Source organism: Giraffa tippelskirchi, chromosome 6 (assembly GCF_054371585.1).
Source record: "Giraffa tippelskirchi isolate mGirTip1 chromosome 6, T2T-mGirTip1v1.2.pri, whole genome shotgun sequence".
Taxonomy (NCBI): domain Eukaryota; kingdom Metazoa; phylum Chordata; class Mammalia; order Artiodactyla; family Giraffidae; genus Giraffa; species Giraffa tippelskirchi.
In genome coordinates, this window is record NC_137280.1 from 143,660,123 (window position 1) to 143,684,970 (window position 24,848).

The following is a 24,848-nucleotide window of genomic DNA, read 5'->3' on the forward strand; positions in this document are numbered from 1 at the left end:
CAAAAAAGAAAATTTGTTCTGCTTAAGCATAAATGCCCACAAACTCAAGTACCACTAAGCACAAAATCTATTCAAATACAAGTATGCTAATTAGTCAGATAGTATAAAACTAGTTCCCAGCCCTAGGATCAACTGCAGTAGGTGAGACAGAATGCAAGAGTCCCTGCTAAAAAAAGGTTCCAGACTACAGGGAAAGAAAGCACTGAGGATTAGGGACTAGGCAATGAGCCTTGCAATACACTACACCTGGAAGGGCCCAAGCAGATTAAGTGAAGAGCAAAACAAGAGTGGCAGAGAGAGGTTGCCTGTTTTTGAATGTTGGTAACCAACTAAAGTTAGTTTTAAAGAGCAAAAAACTGAGCAGGTACAGTAAAAAGCCAACAGGTGAAAAGATGCAGCACAGGAATTACCCGTCAGCAAACTGACACCCCCTTCCATAGTAGACAGTTCAGAAGCTTACTCAAGCAATAAAATACAGATAATCCATTTGGTGGGAAGAGAGGATATGTTGACGAGCGTGTGTATGAAGGAGGGTTAGGTAAGAGTGTGAGGGATGAAGAGTACTACTGATTACATAGTGATGGGACCACAAGTACAAATCACTTGTTAAAAAGTTCAGCTGTTCTAGTCTGGTCCCACCATTTAATAAGTAAAAAGAACACAAAACATCTTCTTTTCCCTAAGTTTGAAATTTGTCTTCATCAAAAGTGAGCCCTTTTCAATTTTGTTTTAGAAGCACGTAAGAAGCAGGACTAAATTTCCCAAATGACACCATAACTTTCTCTTCATGACAAAGCTCATATTTCCCTCAAAAGCCATCTGCCCCAAGGGGTTCATTGAGAAGAAAAAATTGAGACACATAACTCACCATCCATCATGAAAACTCCTAGTTATCTTACTCCTTCATAAAATATGTGTCATCCTTCCTTATTAAAATGGGAAAGTTATACTTCACCAGTATTACTTGAAGCTTACAGACTTTTTCAAGTTATTTGAAGATGCAGATTATACTGCAGGCCACAATGCTTTAGGTGGGGTGGCTATTCAAGCAAACCTATTAAATGACGGTAACAGCTGCTGTCATCTTAGTTCTGCCACTTAATAGCTACTTCATAAAACTATGACGAGTTAACAACTATATAGTACTTACTTCGTGCCAGGCACTATTCTAAATTATTTACACCAACTGATTCATCATCACAATTTGTAGCTGGTGAAAAACTAAAGCACAGTGTAATGGCATCCCAAGGTCACAGCTAGTAAGCAGTACAGCCAAGATACAAATCCGGGCTTCCTCAAGCTACTTGACCCCTCTCCTCCACCTCTAAGGGAGTGGAGGAGCTAACAGGCCCACATACTGTTTTCTGAACCCCATGGAGGTGGACAGGCCTCAGAATTTTCCCAGCTTTCAAAAGACAATAAGCACTGATTCATCAAGCATATTACTCGTTCAGTGGTGAAATGAAACAACTTCATACTAAATAGGATAAATACATATAATATCCTCATATAATTTCAGTCAGGTTAGGTTTTACCACCAAAAAATTTAACAGAAAATTGGGTTTCAGAGCTTTTTCAGTGTTGGAATTGAAGTAACTTGATAGAATTGTCAAGATTAATTAAGAGTATATATAATTACTGTATACTAGGTATAATATATGGTAACTATTATAGTAAAATTAATACATATCTGGGACTTCCCTGGTGGTCTGGTTGTTAAGACTCTGCATTCAACTGAAGGGGGCATGGGTTTGATCCCAGGTTGGGGAACTAAGATCCCTGGCTGGGAACCTGCACAGCCTAGCCTAAATAAATAAATAAATATTTAAAAAATAAAATATATTCAATTTTGTTAACTGAGTGAATGGATATTTTTAATTAAAAGCCCTAAGTATTATAAAGGCAATCTGCAGGGACTGTGGGTACCCAAACGGGTGAGGAGGAAGGGAGGATGACTTCAACATAAAAACAAAACATCCACATATTATGAACAAGAATATGCCAGGAAGAATTAACTGGGGGTGCAGAGCATGGGCAGGCTGCATAAGTTTTAAAAGAACATCTCTGAAATCCTAAGAATCTACTCCATCTTCTAAAAAGTCTGTGTAATTCCCTTCCATAAATATAGTTTTTGGAGGAAAAGAAAAAAAGAGGTTAATCATGAATAATTTAGAGTTTAAGCTCCCACTCATATATCTTCAACTAATCCTCCAAAATAGGGGCCCCCAATAATACCTGATGATCTCCGGTGGAGCTGATACAACAACAATAGAATCCAGTGCACAAGAAGGTAATGCACTCGAATCATCCTGCAACCACCCCCCACCCCGGTCCACGGAAAAACTGCTCCACGAAACCAGTCTCTGGTGCCAAAAAGGCTGGTAACTGCTGCTCTAAAAACAACTACTTACCTGGATATTCTGGAAATACGGAAACAACTATAGAGAAAACACACTTCAATCTTTTTCAGAGCAAAAATGGTCACAACATCTGTATGGTATTCAAATTATTTAACTCCCTAACAGTAAATTCTTCTTTTAAAATAACCATCCAAGAAAATGATAATGACCTTGAAGTGGCAAAATATTTTTAAGAGCTGACAAATCTTTGACTTCACTTTTGTACCACATCACTTAGAGAAAGATACTTGAAAATGAACAGCGGCATAAAAGAAATCTTAATTATCAACATAAATACTCATCAGAGTTTTCAAACACTTGGAAAGAATTCCCTTGGTCCTGGCTCTAAGACACCAATACACAGTCTTAAGTTCTCTATGTTTCTATTATGATTTCTGTGTACTTTTGATATTTCTTCTGTATTATATCCAATAGGATCTACCACACAGAGGTCCAAGTTATTTCTCAATGGATGGACTTTTTAAAAAGCAACTAATTTCACTATTTCTATTTTACCACAAACAGGCTGTCCAACAACTTACAATCGGATAGTCTTTAAAGTCTTTTCCAATTCAATCATCCAGCACTTAAATCAATGCTGATCTTGTGCTCAACAAGCTTCCAATCTGACATTTTGTGATTCCTCCCATGAAGCGGACTCCACTGTTGCCAGGACCAGGCCAACCAAGGCAAAACATTTAAGACCTAGGACCATATATGAAGAAACCCCATTTTCAAAAATGCCCCAAAGTGTTCACTAAATTGAGCTAACTGAAAAGCAGTTCACATTTTAAAGTCAAGCAGCTACTTTTGATGGCGTCAGGAACAGAGCGCTCTGCAAGGGTAACTCCCCACCAAAATTGTAAGCTAAATGGTAATGGGAAAAAATAGTTAAATGTATTAGAATTAGAACAAGGCTGTTTGTAAATCTTAAAGAATTGTATGTCATTCAAAAATGCATCCTCAGGGACTTCCCTGATGGTCCAGTCCTTAAGACTTCGCCTTCCAATGCAGGGCAGGAAGGTTCCATCCCTCCTTGGGAAGTTAAGACCCCATATGCCTCTTGGCCAAAACACTAAAATGTAAAAGAGAAGCAATATTGTAACAAATCCAATGAAGACTTAAAAAAAAAAAAGGTTCCGCAATTACTCAGTGCTTTCCTATTCAAATCACAAAATGTAGTTCTCACAAACCACTGTGACTATCAGCTGTTCATCTTATTGCGTGAGCAAAAAGGTGTCTTCAATACACCTACTAATTCCTACCACTTACAGTTTTAGGCAATTAACTTAATCTCTGAGCCTTGGTGTCTTAATCTGTGAAATGAGGATTAATAGAATTTAACTTCATTGGACTTCCTAGAGTAAAATGAAACAATATATACAAAGTACCTGGCACAGTGCCTAGAATGGGAGTGGGAAATACATAGTAACTATTGTTAATTAAAGAAAGTAAAGCTTGGCAACCTTCTTAGATGGTGTGAATAAGCAGAAAAGAGAAGTCAATTATTATGGGAATTATGTGTTTTAAAAGGCTAAAAAACCCCACAATTCTGTTAAAGCCACTTGGTCCAAAGGTAAAGAGACAAAAATTGACTTCTTAAACTTCTAGTGGGCAACCAGACTTAAGGATCAATTTGCAAGTCTAATTACCAGTTCTACACAAAGGATCTGGATCTGCCACCCAAGTGGCCCATGTATTGCTTACTTTGTAACTACATTCCAATCAAATTACCCAATAACTTTAAAAACTGGTTTAACAAATTTATGGTCCTACTATCTTGGCAAAACTACCCCTAAAAGTCAGTAATCTCCAAATATGCTCTAAGAATCATCTGTATCAGAATCAGCTTGTTAAAAACAAATTGGGGGAGCAAGGCTCAGAAATCTTAAAGCACATTTGTCTTGAGAAAACCTGCCCAAAAGATTTTAGCCAAAACATTCTCTATTAGATCCATCCAGAGGATAATTTAACCTCCACTTTCCTGCATGATCTGCCACTAAAGCAAGCTGCTGGTGTGCCTGAACTAATGAGGGAATTAAGACAGAATGGGACCAATAAATATCAAGAAACAAGGATGCACTTCAGAGGCACAAGTTAACTACTAAAAATATCTTTCATTTTTAATCAATGTGAAATTAACTCAGCCATAACAGAGAAGATGAACACAAATTCTGTAATGGCTCCCCACATAAAAGCTGATTTTAGGAAGATTAAACCTAGTTCCATCAAGAGCTTTGCTTTAAGACAGTACACAGTGAAGTATGGTCTTATTCACACATAAAAGGCTGAAATTTAACCCATTTTATTGGAGACCCAACTCCAATAAAATATGCCTGGCATAATTTGTGTGTAACACATCTAGTTATCTAGTCTATAAAATTCATTTTCAATACTATGATATTACAAGATTCTTTACATTCAAACTAGACTTTTAATGTTCAATAACTAATCACTTCCAAAAAAATCACTGCAGTCCAACCAGCAATGAAGAGCTCCCTCTCAATACATATATATACAAGTACAGCAGTGGCTGTCCTAAAGCTGCCTGGGTCAAAGTGATTGGCACTCATCTCTATGCTATTTTACTGTGGAAATTCTTTATCAACATGTTTGGATATAAGCAGAATAATCAAAAATATTTTTTAAGTGTTTTAAATATGCACAACTCAACACAATCATTCAGGCATACTACTTCAGGGCCTAAATTCTCAACCTGGACACTTAGTATAAGCTACTCATACCACTACTCACTGCTTCACCAGAATGGCTGTATATTTTTCCCACCAAAAGTAGGGCTATTGCACCATACGTTTCATGATGTCTGTAAAGAAAAAAAATCATTGTCTTGGTTTATATTTCCTTAAAAAAACAAGTAAATCTATAAACTGTCTTAAGAATTTAGTGAATTCTGAAGTTGTCTAAAGAAATCACCTCAGTTCTTGTTAATGCAACCTGCATACACACACAAAAGTCAATATTTGTAAAAGATCATTTCTAAAATACAACTAGCTACAATCTTTTAACAGTACGTACCACGAAATTAGAATGCACAAGGATTTTTAAGCGTAAGCATTTACTTCATGATCCCTTAATTCATATCAGTTCCCAAAATATGGGATCAGAAAGATTTTTCAGAACTTCAACGTGGCTTTATAACTTTAAAGATGTGAAGAATAGTAACAAACAGTTTAAAGATCCCTCTTATAGAAAGAAACCACAGGTCTCATATGTCCCTTCAAAAGGCTCAGTGGTAAAGAATCTGCCTGCCAAGTAGGAGACCAGAGTTCAATCCCTGGATCAGGAAGACCTCCTGGAGAAGGAAACAGCAACCCACCCCAGTATTCTTGCCTGGAGAATCCCATGGACAGAGAAGCCTGGTGGGGCAGTCAGTCACAACTTACAGAAAGACTTCTTTTGTTTCAAGTGTACATTGAGATGCCTGGGAAACTACATGTTCAGAAGCTCCGACTGAAGGCTTTTGCCCTCAGCAAGTTATCTTGCCTGGTTAAACTTTTCTATGTTTGGAATTACTAAAGTTGGAGGTGTGTTTAAGGGAGAGGCCTAGAAGTCTGCAGGCAGGCAAGAGATACCGTATCATTTCTACTGACCCAAAACAAGGCCCTTGGGGGCCTGTAGGGGGCTACAGTTGTCCCATCTATTTACTCCTGAGGGAAAAGAACTATTTTTAAAATGTTATGGAAATGCATCCAAGGGGATGCAATTGGAAGAAACTCACAATGTGGAAAATTCTACCAAAAAGTCTATGAATTAACAAATAAACTGCAATAGAATAAAAGTAATGGCAGGAGAACTACAGATGAAAACCTTAGGAATTCTAATTTGAACAAAACTTAGATGTTAATTTTGAGACGCTGACTGCATATATTGATGATGTGAAGGAATTGCTACTATATTAGATGTGACAACAGTAGTACAGTTAAATTTTTAAAGTCCTTATCTTTTTAGAGATCTGTACCAAAATATTTATGGTAAAATGATATGTTTACGATTTGCTTCAAAATAACCCAGTGGAGGTGTGCATATGATAAAACAAACCTGGCTAACAGTTGATATATGTCAGAGCAAGGAACATCCACTTCCCATAATACCATGGACGTTCATTCACCATAAGAAAATTAAACAAATATTGTACAACCAATCATTATTCTGTCTAAAATAAGCATTAAGACAATTTAGCAACCTGAAGGAATGCTTATAATATTATATAATGCTAAATGAAGAAACAAGCGTACCAAGGTCAAAATTTCAAAAGCATAAGGTTAAGCAAGAAAAGACACTAGGAAAGCCAAACTAAATTTGGGAGTTACTTGATTACTTTATCTGCTAGTTATTAGACTACTGTCATTAGACTTTGCTAATGAAGTCAGCAGTAGACAGGGTTAATTTAAATTACCTAAGAGGGCTGAGGATAAAACAGTGGGTAGGCCTAGAATAAATAATGCAAGCCTCAACTTAAAGCCGTTCAGTTTCAAGTAAATACTCCACTACACAAAATTTGTTTTAACTAGATATTCAAATATCCTCATTTTTAGAGTGACCATGTTTTTTACTTGCCAAAGCAAGCTACTTTGAATAAAGAAAGGAGATAACAATCAAACCAGATACAGGAAACCAGATACCTATATAGGATGGTACAGGAAAACCAGACCACTTGGTCACCCTATTTAGGTCTATAAACTGAGGTGTAAAGTTTGTTTGCTTCTTTGTGTCTAAAGTGAATCGCCTTAAGTCAAAATGAATTAGCCTCATAAAGACTAGAGACTGAAGCCCACACAGGCAAAGAGATTTGCCCAAAGTCAAGGTGTTAACTGGAGAGGCAGATGCTAGAAGTCAGCACCCATGTACCCTGAAACTCTGTCCAGATCAATGTACCATTCAGCACCACTTTCTTTTCTTTAGGTTTTTTTTTTTAATTACATGTGTCCTGCTCCTTTTCCACAAAAAGATTCTCTTCAAAAATGTCTTCTTCAATCAAATAATTCTAAAAATAAAGCAAAAAATAATTCAATGACAGGAAGGTAAAGAATGTCAAACAAATGCTTGCAAAAAGCAGACTCTTGATCAATCCACATATATATAAAATCCTGTACTCTAGGATCAGACACTCTTTCTACATGAACAACTCTTCCAACTTTAAAAGACATTTCTGTGCCACACATGTCAGAATAAACAAATTAATAAAAGCATTAACTGGCCCACTGGAAGACTGAAGAAGAGCACATGTACAATGATGCACCTAGTAGCCTCCCAAATGTTAATTATTTTCTGGTATCTCACTGAAGAGGCAATAACCACGGCCTCAGAGCTTACTACATTCCCACTATACAGCTATGAAAACGGGGAGTCTCCAGAGCAGGTTCCATGGCTATGAGCTGACAAAAATATCTGCCTGGCTCCAACATACACAACCTCTGTATTATCCCATATACCTTTTAACAGAAGGATAAGCATATATTTCAAAAACATGCACTTCTTTACTTACTACTTAACAGGAAATTTGCCAGCCCAACTGCCTTTCTAATATGGAATTAGAAAATGTACAGGCTTTAGAATCAGATCAACTACATCTGAATCTTTGCCATTTACAAGCTAAATAACTGGCCAAATTGACGGAATTTCCTCCCATATAAATGAAAAATACCACCAGAATTATGAAGATTAAAGCATGAGGTTCAAAGCCGGTTACTTAACAGGTACTCAAAAAAAAACAGGGAAGCTCTTGTCTTAATTTTTATATTGGAGTACAATTGATTTGCAGTGTTGTGTTCATTTCAGGTGTACAGCAAAGTGATTTAGTTATACATATACATGTCTATTTTTTTCATATTCTTTTCCCATATAGAGGAAACTGTTGTTATTTCTACCTAAAGGTTTCGCTCAATGGCCAATTCAAATAGGTAACAACTTATTTTTATTTATCTTTTGGTCATGCGACCTTGTGGGATCCTAGTTCCCAGACCAAGGATGGAACCTGGGTCCAGGCAGTGAGAGTGCAGAATCCTACCTACTGGACAGAGAGGGAATTCCTGATACAAACTATTTTTAAAGCAACAGGTAAAAAGTCTTGGTAAAATCTGAAAAGATTTCTCTCCTGGATCATCAGTTAACCCCAAAACTGTGCATGAAAGTATGCAATCAAAGTAAGCATAGATTACAAAATAATATTGGCAGATCTATTTTTCCAAATTATATTATGAAAGGATATTCAACTAATCAATCACTGATCCAATAATTCCTCAAAGAGCTAAAGTTTAAAAACTGTTTTATTTCCTCACCACTTCCATAGTGTGTATGCCTCCCATGTAAACTTCTAGGAGGGTCAGATTTTGTCTCATACATATAATATTCAGAATAGCTAGGAGGGTGCCTTACATAAATGTGCTCAATAAATATTTGTGGAATGAAAAGTTAATATGGTTCCCTTAATGGCTTTTTAAAAACTACTTCAATGACAGGATCTTTTCATTTCAAAACATTAAAATGTAAAAGGTTCATAACAAGAGCAACAAAAGCTGCTGCTGTTCATTAGAAGTACTGTAGGTAAAATAGAACTGCAATTTCCTATGAAAGAAAATTTTAAAAAACAAACAAAACACCTGGACAGTGAGCACCTCCGAACAGGAAAGCACTATGGATTCCATTTCCAGAAACAACTTACCTTTTTGCACCTTCCTTTTGCAGATTTGAAATCCAGATTCTCACACAATCACTGCCCTTCACTTCTGTTTGATTCAATAGCATACACACTACTGACCATACATTCTCTCTCTTGCTAATAAATACATCAGTAGAAAGCATACTGGTCTTATTCTGCTTTCTGTTTTATGAAAACAGAAGTGCAAAAGCCCTAGCCCCAAATTCTCTATAAATAAAAAACTAAAAAAATTTTTTGAGAAATGTTTGCGGTAATGGTAAAGGCTCCCATCTTTTCCCATACTTCTATTATGTATTTCTTCCCCAAACGAGGAAAGATTCTTGTGTCTTGATGGGAAGGCAAGCAGTTAAAAGTAAAACACACTAAAATAAGCCATTTCTAAACAGGTGAGATACCATCAGAGTGTGTGCTGTTGCAGGAAACAGAATGGAGAGCTGTGAATGGGAGTCTCTGCACTTCATATCTGCAAAAGAAGAGAATAAAAAGGTTAACTTAATTCTAGACTCAGAACACAGTATCTTCACCTGTCTAAACAAAAAGCCCCAAAACAACTTAATGTAAAAAATGAAAATGTGCTAAAGAGGTTTATGGGTGAACTCAATCATTCAAACTGTATCCACAGTTATAGAAGTTAGTATTTTATACCACTTTTCTACCACATCATCTTGATATTAAAAGTTAAACAATAACGAAAATCCCATCTCTTCTTTAAACTTCTCTTAAAATTTATCATAATTACCCAAATGTGCTTCCATATTGAACAGTTATATAGGGGAAATTAGTTCTAACATGAAGAATAACAATCAAAGGGCTCATTTTGAATAAATGCTCTTCCCTTTATAAGGAGTGACAGTTAACCTTTCCAGAACCCCAATGCACACACCCCTTTCTCCAACCTCATTAATTTCAGAATACAGCAATCTCCCCCACCCTGTACCCCATACTCTGCGAAAATCCTTCTGCATTTTGCATTAACCCACCCAACTCAGTGTGGGTAAACCAGGGTCAGGTGTGAAAGGAGGCTGGGACTTGCGGGGTGAGACCCGGGAGCCCCTCAAGCACTCACGCCCCCCACCTGGCGGCACACCTGCCTCCAGGCGCCCACCTGGGGCAGGGATCGCCCTTTCGCGGCCCCGCGCGCCTGCCCCACTCGGAGCGCGTGCCACGCGCCGCGCGGTACCCGAGGGCTGCGCAGGCGGCGGGGCGCCTGAGAGGCGGGAGCCCAGTGTAAAGCGGCAGCCCGGGCGCGCTCCCTCCCCGGGGACCGAGCAGGCCGGGGCGTCCCGGGGGGCTGTTGGGGGCGGGCGCGGTACCTTTTGGACAAATCCATGAGGACCCCGGAGAAGAGCTTCTCCCCGAGACGGAACGACACGACGAGCGCGTCCTCAATGATGTGGTCCAGCGTGACCCGCACCTCCGAGCCGGGGATCAGTTGCGACACCGCGGAGTCCCCGCCCGCCGGCGGCACGAGAGCCGGGACTGCTGGCTGGGGCAGCGGCGGTTCCTGGTGCTCCTCGGGAGCCGGGGGCTCCTCCGGCGGCGGGGCAGGAGAAGGTGGCAAGCTGGGCCCTTCCTGAGGCGCGGCTGCCGCCGGCTCCACTACTCGAGCGGGCAGCTTCTCCTCAGGCTCCAGCTCCAGCCCCGCCGCCTCCGGGCTGCGGGCGAGCTCCCCCGGCGGCGGCGGCGGCGGCGGCGGGAGCGGCGGTTCGTCGGCCTGAGGAGAGGACTGCTGCCCGTCGGCCTCGCCGTTCGGCACAGATGCTTCAGTGGCCGTGACCGGGAGGGGGTCAGTGCCGGCCTCGCTGCCGGGAATGGGCTCCATCTCCGGCTCGGCCTCGCCGGCGCCCCCCTCCCCGGGGGACGCTGCAGTCGCTGCCGCCTCTGCAGCCACGGCCGCCATTTTCTTCCTGGCTTCTCCCTCCTCCAGCTCGGGCTGTAGCGGCGGCGGCGGCGGCGGCGGCAGCGCTGCTTGGTTCCCTAGGCCTTCCCCTCCCTCTAGCAAACAGTTTTGTCCCGCCCTTACCCCGATGCTCGTTATTGGCACCGCGCCATTGGTCCTGTCTTACACCCCTCCCGCACTTTTGACATTTCATTGGTCAGGTGGGGACGTCTATCATTCAGTCGGTCCAGCCTTCTCATACAGAGTAGGAACTTCTCATTGGCCAGACGAGTTGTCAAATGTCGAATCTTAGAGGAGAAGCGAGGGGGCGGGCTCAAAGGGGGCGGGGGAAGTCACAAAAGCAGAGCCTTGTACATATCGCCTCTTTCTGTTGGATGGAAGAGAAAGTAAAGTCTTATGGTTGGCCTACGCTCCTGCCCATTATCAACCAGGTTTTTCGGAGGTGGGATAAAGGAGGGAATCACGTGGCGTGCCTGTTCTTTCAAAGGCTTCAGAGGGGAGGAGTAACGAGGTAATGAGGGAGGGGAACCGCTTCCCAAGAATCTCTGCGCAGAGGTCCTTAGAATAAATGTTATTTCTAGGAGCGGACCTGCTTGCGGCCGCGTGTGGGCAAGAGAAGCTTCTTTGGGAAGGACAACTAAAGTTTGAAGATAATTCTACAAACACTTTTTGAGTTCCTACTATGCTAGGCGCTGTGCTAGTGCTAGGGATAAAAAGATGTGAAAGACATTCTCCATAACCTCATGGCAGCCGCTTCAGCTCCCACACAAGGAGTGTCTTCTTGAGTACTCTCCACTTTCTAGGAACAATGCACCTACTTATTTCAAAGTAGGAAAATGCTAATGAAAACAGGAAGAATACCATGCACACTGGATTAAGCTGATGAATGTTTCAGAGACTAGTTCCGAGGCATTGCTGGACTTCCACACGAACAGCAATTTTTCAACCCAAATTCACTGGAAAGTGGTCGCACCCGGTTTCTTGCTTCAGCCTTTACCGTTGCCTCGTGTATGCTACAGGTGCAAAAAGCCTCTCTCCAGTGTCCTAATGCCCCTACTTGTCTGTTCCCACTTTAAGTTTCTTGATTTGTTTGTTTGGAAGACTCTACTGAACCCATTTCTCTCAAAGTGTACCTCAGAGTGAGCCTTTTCTCCAGAAGAGATCGTAGGCACTGAGAATGCCTACAGGAGGAAAGGGAGAACGGTTACCAAAATTAGAAATGAAAAAGGGAATCCTAAAGACTCATCACAGCCAATATTTACTGAGCATCCCCTATGTGCCAGGCACTAGCACAAGCACATAGTATAACACCTCATGTAATCCTTAAAATATTCCTATAAGGCAGTTACTGTTAATGTTGTTTAGTTGCTAAGTTGTATCCAACTCTTTTTCCACCCCATAGACTGTAAGTGCACCAGGCTCCTCTGTCCATAGGATTTCCCAGGCAAGAATACTGGAATGGGTTGCCATTTCCTTCAGGGGAGCTTCCCAACCCGGGGATGGAACCATGGCTCCTGCCACATCTCCTGCATTGCAGGCAGATTCTTTACCACTGAACCACCAGGGAAGCCCAACTCTTATTATACCTGTTTTATAAATAAAGAAATTGAGGCACAAAATGGGTGCCCAAGGTCACTCAGATAGTAAATTGCAGTCAGAATTCCAAGGTTTTGTGTGGGGTTTTTTGGGGGGAGGGGGTAGATACATTAGGAGTTTGGGATTAATAAATACACACTACTATATATAAAATAAACAACAAGGACCTACTGTATAGCACAGAAAACTATAGTCAATAGTTTATAATAACCTATAATGGAAAATAACCTGATAAAGAATGTGTGTATATATGAGTGAATCACTTTACACCTAAAACTAATACATTATCAATAAACTATATTTCAGTTTAAAAAAAAACCCTGCAGTTTTACATTGAAAGGATTGAAAATGGGAAAGAAATATCACCATATGCCTTATTTCAAGCCCTGGAGCTCTTGGGAAAGGCAAGTAGGAAATCCCAGTCAGGGCACGTTCAGCATCTCCAGAGTAACAGAAGGAAATAAATGTACTGATCCACTCTGTACCAGAGATTTTCCCCATAAGCTCTCATTTAAAACCCTGTGAGTTAAACCTTCTCCCTGTTCTACAGGTGAGGAAACCGATCCTTAGCCAGGTTACAGGTCTTCTTAGCCATCACACAGATGGCTAGCAACAGATCCTAGAGAACTCAGGCCCTTCCAAGAGCATGATTGTTTCACTCATTCATTGAACAAATAATCTGTCCCCTGCAGGCTAGATCTCTTGCAGGAAACAGCCATGGATCCCACCCTACAGAGTTTTTACCATGATTGCTTTTCTATATTTCAACATAATCAATTAAACATAACATATAGTTCTATGAAACTTGGAGACCCACACTGAGTTCCCACATTGCATAATATCCCACAAGGAGAAAAATATAGTTCAGGTCCTAGGATGTGATTACCTCTTGCAGTAATTCACTGCAAGATGCTGCAGTAAATCCTTTAAATTAAGGATTTATAGCAGGTAGTGGCATACCAAGTAACCCTTCTAAATCACCATTTTCAGCCTGCAGCTCAAGAGTCTCTACTGGCTTCCTAGCCTCTTCTGCTTGTCCTTCAAGGCTCTCTCTGTTCCTACTTTATCTTTTGGGGTCTGTTCTCCCCTGCTTTTCAAGCTTTCTAATACTGGGGAGATCTTTCATCCATTTATTCAACAAATAAATATTCAAGGCCTACTGTATGTCAGTTGAGGATTCCCAAGTGGCTTAGTGGTAAAGAATCCACCTACAATGTAGGAGACCCGGCTTGGTTCCCTGGGTCGGGAAGATCCCCAGGAGAAGGGAATGGCAACAAGCTCCAGTATTCTTGCCTGGAAAAATCCCATGGACAGAGAAGCACGGCAGGCTACAATCTGTGGGGCCACAAAGAGTCGGACATGACTGAGCAACTGAGCACTCACACACTATATGTCAGTTACCAGGCTAGCAGTCAGAAGGCATGCAGAAAGAACATGTAAGCCTCCTGGGACTTTTTTTCTAGTTAGGGAGCTAGAAAATAAGCAATGAATAAATAACATGATTACAAACTGTGAGCAATGCCATACAAGAAATAAACAGGGTGAGGTGATAGGGAATAGCTAGGGGAGGGGCAGAGAGTGTCTCTTGTAGATAAGGTGGTCAGAAAAGACCTCTGAGGACCAGACATTTTAACCAAAATGCAAAGGATTAAGAAGGAGCCAGGGACTTTCCCTGGTGATCCAGTGGCTGGGACTCCATACTCCTAATGTAGGGGACCTGAGTTCAGTCCCTGGTCAGGAAACTAGATCTTATATACCACAGCTAAGACTCAAGGCAGCTAAGTAAATAAATATATTTAAAAAGAAGAAGGAGGAGCCAGCTCTTGACATTGCTGAAGGAACATTTGGGTCAAAAGGAACAGCAATTGCTCAAGTCCTGTGACAAAAGAGGGCTTGGTATACTCCAGAAACAGAGAGACCAGTGTGACTTCCCTAGTAGTTCAAATGGTCAAGAGTCTGCCTGCAATGCAGAGACCCCGGTCCAATACCTGTGTCAGGAAGATCACCTGGAGAAGGGAATGGCAACCCACTCCAGTATTCTTGCCTGGAGAATCCCATGGACAGAGGAGTCGGGTGGGCTACAGTCCATGAAGTTGCAAGAGTCAGACCCTAATGAGCGAGAAATCTCTCTCATTCAATGTGGTTGAAGAGGAATAAGCAAGAAGATAAGTTAGGGAGATGAGGCTGGAAAGGAAAACAGAAGTCATATTTTATGTACTTCAAATACAAAACCAAGGATCTGCCCTCAGGGGTTTCCAGATCTACTGGGAATCCAGCTACTCTATCCTAGTCTCCACTGCCTTCAGCCTTCTCCTGGCATAGGGTCAGCATAGAGGAGGGCCTTGGTATTTGTAGGATGGATGAAGTGAAAGTGAAAGTTGCTTAGTCGTGTCCGACTCTTTGCGACCCCATGGACTGTATAGTCCATGGAATTCTCCAGGCCAGAATACTGGAGTAAGTAGCCTTTCCCTTCTCTAGAGGATCTTCTCAACTCTACCAGCTGAGCCACAAGGGAAGCCCAAGAATACTGGAGTGGGTAGCCTATCCCTTCTCCAGCAGATCTTCCTGACCCAGGAATCGAACCAGGGTCTCCTGTATTGCAGGTGGATTCTTTACCAACTGAGCTATGAGGGAAACCCCTATAGAATGGATAGCCACATGGCATTTGTTGCTGAATTGAGAGAGGTTTTGATGAACGGTTGAAAGGTTGGTCCATTTATGCTGCTAGAGCAAAATGCCACAGATAGGGTGACTTATAAACAACAGAAAATTGTTTCTTACAGGTCTGCAGCCTAGAAATACAAGATTGAGGTGCCAGGACAGTTTAGTGTGGACCCTCTTTCAGCTTGCATAATTCTTGTTGTATGCTCACGGACAGAAGGGGGCAAGAGTGCTTTTTTGGGTCTCTTTCATAAAGGCATTAGTCTCTTTTCATAAGGGCCTTGTTTTAGTGACCTAATGCTCAGTCACATCTGACTCTTTGCAACCCTCTGGATTCTAGCCCACCAGGCTCCTCTGTCCATGGAATGTTCCAAGCCAAAATACTGGAATGGGTTGCCATTTCCTACTCCAGGGGATCTTCCCAACCCAGGGATTGAACCTATATCTCCTGCACTGGCAGGTAGATTCTTTACCACTGTGCCACCTGGGAAGTCCAGTCTAGTGACCTAATCATCTCCCCAAAGTCCTACCTCCTAATACCATCATCTAGGTGGTTGAGATTTCAACATGTGAATTTGGGAGGGACACAAACATTCAGACCATAACAGATGAATAGTTATTTGGTTGGACAAATTGTTGAAAGGATGAGTGGATTGAGAGATGAATGGCCGGGATAAGAAATCCAGCTGACTAATCAAGCTGGTTCTCACTGTCTCAAATAGACTTTGATCTCTGAGTTCTCCAGAGTACTACAATTTGTGTATGTGTTCAGTCGCTCAGTTGTGTCCAACTCTTTGTGATCCTACAGACTGTAGTTTGCCAGGCTCTTCTGTCCATGGGATTCTCCAGGCCAAGAATACTAGAGTAGGTTGCCATACCCTCCTCCAGAGAATCGTCCCTACCCAGGGAAGATAAAGTAAAAACCCAAACACTGGGGTGGTGTTTCATGAAGATGGATAAATATGGCTAATTATGTCTTAGTAGTTTTTGTTTCCTGGGCCCGGTCTCTCGGGAAATCAAATTAGACAGACAAAAGCATGGGTAGTGGAGACTCAGGACAAAAGGAAGTAACTGTCAGCACATGGTTGTGAAGTCATAGTGGCTGAATAAATTGCTCCTCCTGTTCTAGGCCTATTTCTGTCCAAGTAACCAATATTTCTCTTCTAAAATCAGATCACCCACTCCCAGACCAAGATTGTGATGATAACTACTGACAGACATGTCACTGGCTCTCCATGTGTCTCAGCGGTTCTCAATGTATTAAGGGATCTCTGAGAATCCGCTAAAAAGTTGTTTTACCTACTGTGTAATCACATTTATATAAAGTACAAAAACATAGAAAACAAACGTATGCTGTTACAACTCAAAAGAGAGGTTATTCTTAGCAGGAGAAGTAGGACAGTACATCTAGTGACTAAGAGGGAATATGAATGGAGTTTTTTGGGACTCTGATATTTTTCTGTTTTTCATCTACTCACTAGTTATAAGGAATGTTCAGCTTGTAAAAATTCATCAAGCTGCGCACATATGTGCTTTTTTGTGTATAGATTTATATTAGTTATCCTTTACTGCTAGTGTCTTAAACAACATATTTATTTTATCCGTGTCTCAGGTCAGAAATTCAGGCAAGGCTTAACTGGGTCCTCTATTTAGGGTCTCTCTCAAGATGCCAGCAGGGACTGCAGTGTCATCTGAAAGTGTGACTAGGGAAGGGCCCACTTCTAAGCTCACTCTCATGATCCTGGCAGGATTCAGTTCCTCAGTGGCTGCCGGCCAGAGGCTACCCTCAACTCCTTGCCATGTGTGCCTGTCCGGAGAACAGTTTGTGATTTACAGCTTGCTTCATCAGAACAAGCAAATGAGAAGAGCCAGGGAGAAACGGTGCAAGGAAGACAGAAGTCACAGTCTCTTATAGCCTAATCTCAGAAGAGGCATCCTGTCGCTTCTACTGTGTTCTGTTCAAAAGTCAGTCACTAGAGCCAGCCCAAACACAAGAGGAGAAGATCACACAAGGGCATGAGTACCAAGAAGGCGAGGATCACTGGGAGCTGATGGTCACCTCATTTAAAGGTTTTAAAAGATGAAAAGAAAAAATATTCTAGATGTTTCCCCAGACCTCACACACACACACACACACACACACACACACACACACACACACACACTTATCCACAGACTCTGCTGAAGCCTCTTTTTCAATGCAGATGCTTTCCACACCATATTACCTGCCTCTAGTAACAGATCCTCACCTCAGACTGGCAGGTGGAAGGAGCCATCATACTAAATAAAAGAAATTCTGGGATTTCCTTGGCTCTGAGCTCCCAGTGCAGGGCGCCCCGGGTTCAATCCCTCGTCGGTGAACTAGAGCCTACTCAGTGAACTAGATCCTACATGCCACAACTAAAGATCCTACATGCTACAAGGAAGATTGATCTTGCATGCTGCAACTGAGACCCAGCACAGCCATATAAATAAATGAATATTTAAAAAAAAAAAGTAAATCCCAATATTGAGGAAAATCTCTGTAAAGAGAGCCATCATCTCTCCAGCTATTAAGTGAGCACCTATTATGTGTCAGGCTGAGACAGCAGCCAGATGAGCCTGGGGGAATCAAGCACATCACAGGTGGGCACCGTCCTGAGTCATCTTCCTCCCTGGTCTCAGGTGTTCCTTCACGTGGTCCCTGCCCCTCTCTGTATATGCTCAACAGCTACCATGTCAACATATTTCCTTCAAAAGGGACGCTAAGGGAACTGCTTTGGAGGCAGTGGTTCTAGGCTGAATGTCTCAGTTTGTCTGGGACTGAAATATTTCCTGCGACACAGGATGTTCAGTGTTAAAAGTTGAACAGACCTGGGATTTCCCTGGTGGTCAAATGCTTAAGAACTAAAACCCTGCATGCTGCATGGCACGGTCAAAAAAAACCAAACAAACCCAAATTAAAAACAAAACAAAACACAAGTCAGTCAGGCCTAGCTAGGCAAACCCCAATGGTTGGCCAGACTTCATGCTTCGTATCTTACAGAAATGAACATTGATCTTTGCAACAACTGAGCAAGAAAGGGAGCCTTGGAGAGGTCAAAGAAAGCTTCCAAAGCTAGAGACTGGGCCTCACAGTCTCCAAAGAATGCATTCTCAGCAGCTTTGATCTTTTTGCTGTTTCTTATGTTTCCTTAGCCATCCCCTGGGACAGGATCCTTGGGTAAATGGCAAATCAGTGTGCATTTTTTTGGTCTAGCCTTCTAGTTTCAAACTGACAGGTTAAATCTGACCTTTAAAGTAGAAAATCTAAAAAAACAAACAAAAAAAACCTGACCTTAGATTCTGAACACCTCTGATTGTACCCACCCCCTCATAATAATTCCAAGAACATTTATTTACTTAACACTCCTCTAGGTTGGGTTCTCCCCTCATGTCAAATGTGGTAGCTATTAGATTATTAAATCCTTGTAAAGTAAGGACTTAATTTTATAGCTTCCTTAGCACAGTGCTAGCCCAAGTAATAATGTCTAATATTTATCAAGTACGGACTTTACATCAAGCCTTAAATCAATTAAGCCCTATGAGGTATAATCACATAATTATCACCATTACAGATTAGGAAACTGAGGAACAGAGCGATTAAGTAAGCTGCCCAAGGTCACACAGCTAGTAAATATAGGCACCAAAGAGTAACATCTATTTGCTTGTTGATTACAAAGAGCTCCCTGTGGTTTTTCTGAAAAAAAAAAACTATCATTTGCTTTGGCAGACTTAAGTGAATCTTTCTGAAAAACAGGTGGAAATCTCAGCTAAAGAGGTTCATATGATATGACATCCATTCTTGAAAAACCACAAACTCATTTTGATAGAATTACTTCTGTGTCATCACAGTTTCTGTCTTGGTTTCCTCATCTCTGCCTCAAATGTTAACTATCACCTCTACCTCAAAAAAGCAATCATCTCTACCTGGATCAGGGCTGTGAAGCAGCAACTCTTCTCACTATCCCCCCCAAAGGTCTGAAGGCCTGGGTGGGAGTGTGGGGGTCATTTGGTTCATCCAATGTAAGAGTTGGGCAGGACTGAGCACGCACACAATATAAATTCAGAGATGGAGGCTGCCAGCCAGGCCCTAGTCTTAGCATTCAGTTCGTGGCTACTCGTTTCTAAGCAGCTATTTCCGTGCTTACCCCCAGTAATTTCTCTCACTACACAGGTAATTTCTCTCACTACACAGGCTTCCCAGGTGGCTCAGTGGTAAAGAATCCACCTGCCGATGCAGGAGATGCCAATTCAATCCCTGGGTCAGGAAGATCCCCCGGAGAAGGAAATGGCAACCCACTCCAGCATTCTTGGCTGGGAAATTCCATGGACAGAGGAGCCTGGTGGGTTACAGTCCATGGAGTCACAAAGAGTTAGAGACGACTTAGCAACTAAACAGCAACAACAGAGCTGTTCCATTTGCAAATACAAACATAATAGAATATTCAGTTTTATGTTGCTTTGGTTCATTTTTATATCAAATTCCTACTTTCTGTTTTATTTGTATTTGTTTTTAAAATAGCAGAGATTCTCCTTAGGAAGGAATGTGCGTACAGCTATACATAGAAAAATGCCCTTGTGACATCAGTCTTGTGCATCATTTGACCTCTCCCACAGAGCACAGAGCTTCAGCTCAGTGGTAAAGAATCAGCTTGCCAACACAAGAGATGCAGGAGACATGGGTTGGATCCCTGGGTTGGGAAGATCCCTTGGAGGAGGGAACAATCATCCCATGCAGTACGCTTGCCTGGAGTATCCTATGGACAGAGGAGCCAGAGGGCAGGGGTCGGGGGGTGGGGGGTACACTCCATGGGGTCTCAAAGAGTCTGAACACGTCTGAGTTCGCACAGAGCACAGTGCCTGGCATACAGGAGATCCTCAAAAATATTTGTAGCAACCTCCCTGGCAGTCCAGTGGTTAAGACTTTGTGCTTCCCCTGCAGTTGGCATGGGTTCAGTCCCTCATCTGGGAACTAAGATCCCAAACGCAGGACTGTCAAAAAAAATTGTAAAATTCATAAACAAATGACTAAATGAATAGTTATTTATAGGGAGTAGGATCACTGTGGGCTCTCTTTTTCTTTTTGGCCATCTACATGTCCCAATTATCTTAATTTTCTCATTTTTCTACATGGAACATGTATTTCTTACAGAAAATGTTTAAAATCTTTCTTCAGCAAATAAATAAGTGTATAAAATAGAACCTGGGAAGTCTTGTAATAGGAAGATCACAAACATGGGCTGTCTGGATTGGGTGTGCAGAGCCTCAAGCATGACTCAGAGACTTGAGATGTGATGGGGAGAAGGCACAAGAGTTCCAGTCTGAGAACCCAGAGCCTTGGCCAGCCTGCCCTTTCCATTCTCCTCTGGGTCACAGCACATCATATTTTGCTCTCATATGTTTACTGGGTGAAAACAAGAAGCAAGTCCCCAAAGAGTTTTTCAAGGACTGTGAATGATTCATAAGGAGCTCTTCGACCTTGACTGTTTCTGTGGCTCAGCGTTTGTTAGAGGTGGCGTGGCTCCCACCTTCCGCCTGTCCCTGAACCCTCAGAGGTGACCCCTTTCCGTAAGTGCTGGCCCCCATATCCAAATCTGAATTCCTTCCATACTCGGCCCTCTCCACCCAGGTCTGTGGATGCTGGGCAAGATGGGAACAGACAAGCCAATTTAGTTGTCGTCCTCGCTTTGTTCCCTTGACCTTGAGGCACTTAACTCAGCAGAGCTCCTGGTCGGGGGGAGCCCAGTGGGGGAAGCCTGGCAGACTTCTGGAATGAAAGGCTAGAGACCTTGGAGGGCTCTTGGAGCCTGTGCTCTCCGTCTCTTGGCTTTGGTCACCATAGTGACTTCTCTCTGAAGCCTCAACCCTGTGGTTTTTGCTCAATATTCATTCATAACAAGGCCACCTCTGCATTTTCCACCCACGGGGGAACAGGCACTGAGTACATTCACAGTCGTGCAGCTGACACCCTGGGCCTTTAAACCAGGGAGGGGAGGGTGACAGGGTGGTGCTGAGCCTGGTGGAAGAGAGGCAGTGCTCTGCTGTGCAGAGGGAAGGGTCAGAGCTGGGAAGGGGTTGAGACCCCTTCTGGTTCTGTCCCCTCAGTTTACAGAGGAGAAAGGACTCACCCACAGTTTCTTATCATCAAGGGTGTGCAGAGCCCATGTTCTGATCCCAAATTTTCTAACTTCTTGGCCTTTTGTGCCAAGCACTGGGGTCACACTTTCTGGGACTGTCACTAAAGGTTACCAAATTTATGGTAATCAGATTGTGATGAGCCCCTGGTGAAAGGCCAGAACTAGAGTTCCCCATAGGGAGACAAAGCATTTTGATTTCCAGTACAGATTTGCAAGTAAATTAGCTCATTTAATCCTTAAAATTACCCTGCAAAGTGACTGTCATTATTTCCTTTTAAATTGAGAAACCTGAAGCTTCAGAGAGTGGTTGAATGGGTCTACTGGAGTCAGAGGTGAATTTGAATGCTACTCTGCAATTTACTAATGATAAAAGATGGTACAATAGCTCATTAGTTCAGGCAATGGCTTCAAATTCACTGAGATCAAGTTCAGCCATTTTCCTGCTGTGTGACTTTTGATAGTTACTTCATTTTTCTGAGCCTTTATTTCTGCATCCCTACAAACATGATAATAGAACCCACTTTATAAGTCATTGTGAGGATTTAATAAAGTAATGAATATAAATCACTTGGGACTATGCCTGACAGTCAATAAGTGGTTTTTGTTATTTCAAAATTACAAAGTACTCTCCTGCTAGAACTTCTGGTCACAGACAAAAACAGAAAGTCTACAATCTTCTTCCAGACTCACCCAGAGCCCAAAGCCTTTGCTGTGTGTCAGCCAAGGAGCAGAGTACTTGAAAAAAGGACATTCCATAGAGAGGAAAGTGAATTTGGAAGATGCTTTTCATAGCTTGATTTTCAATTTTCAAAAGATTTCGACAATGGAAGTGAAGGGAAGAATGGAAATCTGTACCTCCCTATAGCCTTGCTGCCAATACTTTCAGACCTATGCTGCCCAGCAGGGTGGCTGCCAGCTTTGTGTGGTTACTGAAGACATGAAGTGTATCTGGTCCAAACTGAGATGTGATGTAAATATAAAATACACACTGACCCTTAAAGACTTGTGGGAGAAAAATTTTATAAAATATCCCATTGTAAACAGCAGGATCCTACTGTATACCGCAGAGAACTATATTCAACATCCTATGATAAAACCATAATGTAGAAGAATATAGTAAAAGATGAATATATGTGTGTATATATATATGTAGAACTGAATAACTTTGCCATATAGCAGTATTAACACAATACTGCAAATCAACATCAATAGAAATAAATTATTAAAATTCAAAAATAGAGTATCTTCATGTTGGGAATAATTATATATATATATACACACACATATATACATATATATGTGTATATATACATATATATGTGTGTGTGTGTGTATATATATATATATATATATTCCCCCCCCACCCCCGCCACCATGCCATGTAGCATGCAGGATCTTAATTCCCTGGCCAGGGATTGAACTCACAGCCCCTGCAGTGGAATACAGAGCCTTAACCACTGGACCACCAGGGAAGTCCCTGGAATGATATTTTAAGCAAAATACATTATTAGAGTTAATTTCACCCATTTCTTTTCATATTTTTAATACAGCTACCAAAAAGTTTTCAGTTATATATGTGATACATATTGTATTTTTATAAAACTAAGGTGGTATAGAAAATTCTAATTCTAGCTCAGCTGACCTATGTAGAACATCTCCTCACATTTCTCTCCTTTAATTGTCACAGCAATATTATCTGAAAGATATTGTTATCTATATTGTACTAGTAGAGGACAAACTTAGGGATACTAACCCTTCATTTTGCCAGATAAAGTCACCAAATCACTATTATTATGTACTATATCATTTCATAAAGAAAAGACTTTAGTAAGAATAAAATTGAACATTTCAACTATATAACACAGTATATTAACCCCCACAACTGTCTCCCATAAGAAAAAAAAAAGCAGGCATTCTTATTATTTTGCAGGCACTGGGATAATATATACTTTATATCATTCATTTCTATAAAATCCATGAGATTGGTACTATTATCCTCATTTAACAGATGAGGAAACTGAGGCTCCGAGAGCCATTTAGCTTATAAATTGGGGTTATACGAACATAGGTTACAAGGCCCCCAGAGAAAGAGAACCAGGAATGGCTTTCTTGATATAAAAGAAGCCATTTTGGCCTAAGCCATTTTGTAATCAGCCTGGCTGCACTGCTTGCCCTTGAACAGGTCTCAGTAATCCTTGACTTTAGAAAACAAAGAAATGCAGGAGCAGGGAAAAGCAGTCAAACAATAGTGCAGTGGTAAGTCCTAGTTCCTCCTCAGGGGACATACATAATAATATATCTTTTAAGTTCTTCAGGAACAAAGGCCCCCACCCTGGTGGGGAATGAAATGATGATGTTGACCCTCCCGACTTCAATTAACGAAAGGCGACCTTGGCCCCAATTCTATGGTGAATCCTCCTCTGCTCAAGCCTGTTCAGGACTTTGCATGTCCATGGGGTCAAAAAAAGTGTCAGACCTGACAGAGTGATTAACACTTTTTTTTTTTAGCTTAAAACTTTCCCAGTTTTGCTGTTGGGGAGACACTGCTTTAAGAAAGATCCCCAGTGTTCTCCTCACTTGCTGCTAGTAATAATCAATCCTTCCTTCTAACCCCACCTTTGATTCAACACATACCAAGAGCCAAGGGGCAAACCCATTTTTCAGGTAACAGAATTTGAACATTAAATGACAAAAATAATACATCTTAGAAATGAGTATTCTGTCCTTTACTTAAGTGAAAACAACCCATGGATGGGGAAGTACAGTGCCTCACAAGCAGCAGAGCACTCCTTCTAAGGGATTTTGGGCAAAAGAGCATAAGATGAGGCAATGTGGAAACAAGGTGTGATTGACAGGAGATCAGGGAGGTCCTGCTTTCTAGGGTAAGGTGAGCCAGCTTTAGCTGAGTTGGAGGACTATGATTAGTTTCCTAGACAGTCAGGTGTTTCCAGATAATGTGGGCTGAGTTCGGTTTAGATTTATAACTTGGATCAGGCCAATGGTGTGCTATGCTTAGTCGCTCACCCGGGCTCTTTGCAACCTCATGGACTGCAGCCTGCCAGGCTCCTCAGTCCATGGGGATTCTCCAGGCAAAAATACTGGAGAGGGTTGCCAGGCCCTCCTCCAGGAGATCTTCCCAACCCAGGGATCAAACCCAGGTCTCCCACATTGCAGGTGAATTCTTTTTTTTTTTTTTTTTGCAGGTGAATTCTTTACTGTCTGAGCCACCAGGGAAGCCCCAGGCCCCATTTTGTGGGTCCTGATATATGAATGTGATTTATCAATTCACGTTTAATCAATACTCTCAGTTGTACTAGAGCATTGATTAATACTTAAGGTGTTAGCTCTGTTCTGCACTACTGCTTTCTGTGAATGCTGGGATCAGGTTGGCTCTCTAACTGGAATTCATAGGCTAGGATAACCAAGGTCTTGGTCCCTAAGTTGGCTATTGTCTT

General features: G+C 41.7%; 1 protein-coding gene across 18 annotated transcripts in view; it reads right to left on the reverse strand.

Moving 5' to 3' along the window:
* Positions 1–24,848, reverse strand: part of PWWP2A (PWWP domain containing 2A) — a 151,792-nt gene that overhangs the window by 32,384 nt on the left and 94,560 nt on the right. For 8 of the 18 annotated variants that reach the window (XR_014056748.1, XR_014056745.1, XR_014056747.1 and 5 more), the window contains exon 1: positions 10,392–10,993. The exons of 4 other annotated variants lie outside the window; for them this stretch is intronic. Coding sequence is in view for 10 of the 14 variants with exons in the window: in XM_081500573.1 (XP_081356699.1) it covers positions 10,392–10,978 (587 nt within the window). In the remaining 4 variants the exon portion in view is untranslated. Of the gene's footprint in view, positions 1–2,941; positions 3,105–3,370; positions 3,475–5,143; positions 5,224–9,081; positions 9,542–10,391; positions 10,994–24,848 lie in introns of those variants that run through there. 6 more of the 18 variants (XM_081500568.1, XM_081500575.1, XM_081500567.1 and 3 more) reach the window with 6 other exon arrangements.